Here is a 4,880-nt window from a genome sequence, read left to right on the forward strand (position 1 = left end):
GGAGGTTGTGGTTGCCCCAAGGAGGTTGTGGTTGCCCCAAGGAGGTTGTGGTTGCCCCAAGGAGGTTGTGGTTGCCCCAAGGAGACTATGGTTGCCCCAAGGGTCCTGAGCACAAGGAGCTGTTTCCCTTCAAGTACCAGATGGGACCAAAGGTCTCACCCCCCAAGGTCAGAGCTGAACTGGGTGGTTAGTGATGGATTTTCCACCTCCAATTGGGCAAATCCCAGTTATCCCTGAGATGTTTGGAGGGAAATAAAACCACACTGAGCTCTTTGTACCCCTTGGAGAAGATCATCCTGGGAAAGCTGCTGAGCAACATTGATCCAACCACTTCCCACCTCCAGCTCCAACCCCTCCTGACCTCAGAGCAAGGTCAGGAAAGGTTGGACCTGGGCATCCCTCCCTGCTCTGCAAACCCAGGCCACGCTGGGTTGGCTCTCAACCCCTGAGCTTGGCACGGAGCAAGGGAAGGAGTTGGTTATTTTTAGCCCTGCTCAGCACAAGGAGCTTCAAGAAACCTTGGAATGACAAGTTGTGGAGCTGACTAAAAATACAAGCAGAGCCAGACAGTGAGAGCTCCTGCTGAGGCACCTCCAGACACTCCTTCAGGCTCTTGGTGGCACTTGGAACTTCTCAAAGCCAACAGGGACCTTAGGGCAGCAAAAGCTGTGGTTGAGCTCAACCACCTTGGGCTCAGCCAAGCTGCAATTTGCATTCCAAAGAGGAATTTTGGCCTGGCTCAGCACCCAGGACATGTCTCCCTGCCCCAAGGCCTCATGGTTCTTCTCCTGCTTTGGTTTCTCCTCAGCCTTGCCCTGAGCTGGGATTGGGGAGGAGCTTCTTTGGTTCCTGGAGTGGTTGATTCCCATTGGAATTGGGAAGGTTTGAGGTGGGGAGACCTCATTTTGGCCTTGAGTTGTGTTTCTCCTCCTTCCTTGGGCACCAAAGGTCCTGCTGGTGGAGGAAGAGGAAAGTTGAGTGCTCCAGGAGCAGCTCCTTGGAGCAGGAGGATCTTCAGCCCAACCATAAGCTCAGCACTGATTTCTCCCTGTTGACCCCATGGATCCACAGATGGTTTGGGTTGGAAGAACCCTGAGGATCATCATCCCCTTGGTATCTCCAGAGGTTGTGTCCCATCAGCTCAGTGTCCCAGAGGGAATTTAGTGCTCCAAGAGCAGCTCCTTGGAGCAGGAGGATCTTCAGCCCATCCATGAGCTCAGGAAGAACCTTGAGGATCATCATCCCTTGGTACCTCCAGAGGTTGTGTCCCATCAGCTCAGTGTCCCAGAGGGAGTTTGGAAGGACCTTGAGGATCATCTCAATCCACCTCCCACCAGCCCAGGTGGCTCTAAGCCTCATCCAACGTGGCCTGGGACACCTCCAGGGATGGAACATCCTCTGGGAGATCCATCCCAGTGTCTCACCACCCTCCCAGGCAGGAATTCCATCCCAGTGTCCCATCTAACCCTGCCCCTTCCATTCCCTGTGTCCTATCCCTCCATCCCTTGGCCCAAATCCTTCTCCAGCTCTCCTGGAGCTCCTTTAGGCACTGGAAAGGACTCCAAGGTCTCCCTGGAGCTTCTCTTCTCCAGGCTGGACACACATTCCAAAGGCAGGAGAGAAGCAGCTCCTGATGGAGCAGCTCAGATGTGCCTGGAACATCATCACTGGGTCTCACCCCATGGAAAGGTCCTTGCAGGGACCTCTGGCTCTGTCCCTTTTTCCTTGGAAGCTTCTGACTCTTCCCCTTTATCCCTCAGTGTGATTTGGGTGAAAAAGAAGGTCCTGAGGTGGTTTCTGCTGCCTCCACCAGTGACATTCTTCTCTCCTTCACCCACAAACATGTGCTCCAGCCAGTTTTTCCAGCCAAGCCAAGTTTAAAAGTGAGGGAACGTTGAAGAATGTGACCCTCACTCTGGTTTCTTTTCTTGGAGACATCACTGGAGTAGGTACTGGAATGTTGCCCAAGGAGATGGTGGAGTCACCACCCCTGGAGGTGTCTCAGAGGTGTCTGATGTGGCCCTGGAGGATCTGGTTAGGGTTTGGGGGTCACAGCAGTGACAAGTTAAGGGTTGGACCTGATGATCTTGGAGGTCTCTTCCAACCTTGATGGTTCCATGACTCTATGAGTAGAGGGAATGGCCTTGGAATAGGGAATTGTCCATGGAGGTGGTGGAATCATCACCTCTGGAGGTGTCTCAGAGGTGTCTGATGTGGCCCTGGAGGATCTGGTTAGGGTTTGGGGGTCACAGCAGTGACAGGTTCAGGGTTGGATTTGACACCTTTAGATGTCTCCTCCAACCTCGATGCTTCTCTACCTGTCTGGCCCCATGATTTGCCCCAAGCTGATGTTGTCCCTGGTCCCTCTGCAGGAGAAGCATGAAGAGGAAGGCCATGTTCACCTGCCCCTTCAACGGGGACTGCAAGATCACCAAGGACAACCGGAGACACTGCCAGGCCTGTCGGCTCAAACGCTGCGTGGACATTGGCATGATGAAGGAATGTGAGTCCGTTGGGATGTCCCACCTGGGGCCACATCTGCCCAGGGCTGTCTCCTCTCCCATGAGGTGCAGGAGCAACCAGGAGGTCATGGAAGATCTCTGGAAAGGGCAGGGGGAGAAGGTGGTTTAAGGGTTGAGGTTGGGGGGAGGATTGAGAGGAAGTGGTTGAAGGATTGAGGTTGTTCCAGTTGGCGTTGGCCATCGGAGAGGTGTTTCTGGAGCGAAGTGGCTTCTCCTGGTTGATGGTGGGAGAGAACTTCTCCTGGTTGGTGGTGGGAGACATTCCCTGCTCCAGGCCCTTGGGATAGACACATACCCAACTCCAGATCCCTGTTCCAGACACATTCCGTTCTCCATATCCTTGAGAGAGACACATTCCCTGCTCCAGATCCTTGGGATCTACACATTCCCTACTCCAGGTCCTTGGGACAGACACATTCCCTGCTCCAGGTCCCTGGGACAGACACATTCCCTTCTTTAGGTCCCTGTTCCAGGCACATTCACTGCTCCAGATCCTTGGGAGAGACACATTCCCTACTCCAGGTCCTTGGGAGAGACACATTCCCTGCTCCAGATCCTTGGGATAGATACATTCCCTGCTCCAGATCCCTGTTCCAGACACATTCCATTCTCCAGGTCCCTGGGACAGACACATTCCCTGCTCCAGGTCCCTGTTCCAGGCACATTCCCTGCTCCAGGTCCCTGTTCCAGGCACATTCCCTGCTCCAGGTCCCTGGGACAGACACATTCCCTGCTCCAGGTCCTTGGGATAGACACATTCCCTTCTCCAGGTCCTTGGGACAGACACATTCCCTTCTCCAGGTCCTTGGGACAGACACATTCCCTTCTCCAGGTCCTTGGGACAGACACATTCCCTTCTCCAGGTCCTTGGGACAGACACATTCCCTTCTCCAGGTCCTTGGGACAGACACATTCCCTTCTCCAGGTCCTTGGGACACACATTCCCTGCAGGAGTTAATGTGTAAGTGACCTGTTAGGAAACTCTTCCTGGCTTAACCCAAACGATCCCAAAGAGACCTAAAAATAACTTCCCTGGACTTTGTTCGTGGGGAAATGAGGGAGAACCAGGAACTGGTGGAAATTCTGGGACAAGGAAAGGATCTCAAAGCTTTGGAGGAGGTTTGTGCCGTCCCTAAGATGTCCTCGAGGAGCTCCATGGGGACAGGTTGACCTGATGCCGATGGGATTTGGGTCTGGAAGTGTGAGCTGGAGACAGGAGGAGAAGGAAAGATCCCAGAAGGTCTCACACCTCTATTCCTTTGGGATTTGGTGCTGGAAGAACCTTCTCCATCCTCAGAGTGTGGACATGGAGATGATCTTGATGCTTTTAGGCATCATCTCCAGCCCAAACCACCCAAGTCCTACAGCAACCTCTTCATTCCCAACATGACTTTCCCCTTCTCCCGTGCCATTCCCACCTGGATCTGCTGTTCCTGGGATGAGAACTGGGATGGGAGATGGAAAACCCTTCCAACTTCCCCCATAACCTGCTTGGTGATGGTGGGAATGACCTTTCAACCCCCTCAACTGGTCATTCCTGACCCACCAAACCCTTCCAGTTCCCTCTGAGGTTGTGCAAGCTGGAAAAAAAATAAAAATGGAAAAATGCCTTTGGCTAAAGGAGCAGGAACAGCAAAGAGTTCCTTGCCTGGAGCTCTGTGACCACAAGTCCTCCTGCCCTTGCCCAACCTCCTGGCCCAGATTCCACCTCCATCCAAGCTCTCGGAGCCTCCTCGGCGTCGGATAACGCGCTGGAATTGCCTGGGGAGAGGACTAATGACAGCCTGGGCCGTGGGAAAGGCTATTTTTGGGTGGATGTGCCTTAAGGAACAAGTTTGATGAGTGGGTGGGTCAAGGCTTGGAGGTCATGAACCCAAGAAGTCCACGGAGCTCCTTCATGTTTTCTCCTCCAGCGCTTCGAGGTTCCTCAGAGCTTGGAGTTTCTCTTTGGGAAGGTGAAGGTTTGAGGTCAAGTTGGTTGGGGGTGTTACCTTTTCCCTAAAGAAGCAGGAAAAGGTTTGGAGGGATCAGCTTGGAGTTCATGTCTTGGCCATCAACCCCTGGGCCAAGCTTAGAAGACCTTGCTTAGAAGCTCTCAGAGCTTCCCTGGAAGTTTTCAGACCTCAATCAGGGGAACTGATGGTCAAGGTGAAGGAACTGATGGTCAAGGTGAGGTAACTGATGGTCAAGGTGAGGAACTGATGGTCAAGGTGAAGGAACTGATGGTCAAGGTGAGGTAACTGATGGTCAAGGTGAGGAACTGATGGTCAAGGTGAAGGAACTGATGGTCAAGGTGAGGTAACTGATGGTCAAGGTGAGGAACTGATGGTCAAGGTGAAGGAACTGATGGTCAAGGTG

The 4,880-nt window shown here is 53.2% G+C and overlaps 1 protein-coding gene across 1 annotated transcript in view; it reads left to right on the top strand.

Annotated features, from left to right (window-relative positions):
* Positions 1 to 4,880, top strand: part of VDR (vitamin D (1,25- dihydroxyvitamin D3) receptor) — a 10,197-nt gene that overhangs the window by 1,325 nt on the left and 3,992 nt on the right. Inside the window, exon 4 of the mRNA XM_009074901.1 lies at positions 2,373 to 2,503. Coding sequence (XP_009073149.1) covers positions 2,373 to 2,503 — 131 coding nt within the window. The remainder of the gene's footprint in view (positions 1 to 2,372; positions 2,504 to 4,880) is intronic.

The sequence above is a fragment of the Acanthisitta chloris genome, unplaced genomic scaffold, assembly GCF_000695815.1.
Source record: "Acanthisitta chloris isolate BGI_N310 unplaced genomic scaffold, ASM69581v1 scaffold16295, whole genome shotgun sequence".
Lineage (NCBI taxonomy): Eukaryota > Metazoa > Chordata > Aves > Passeriformes > Acanthisittidae > Acanthisitta > Acanthisitta chloris.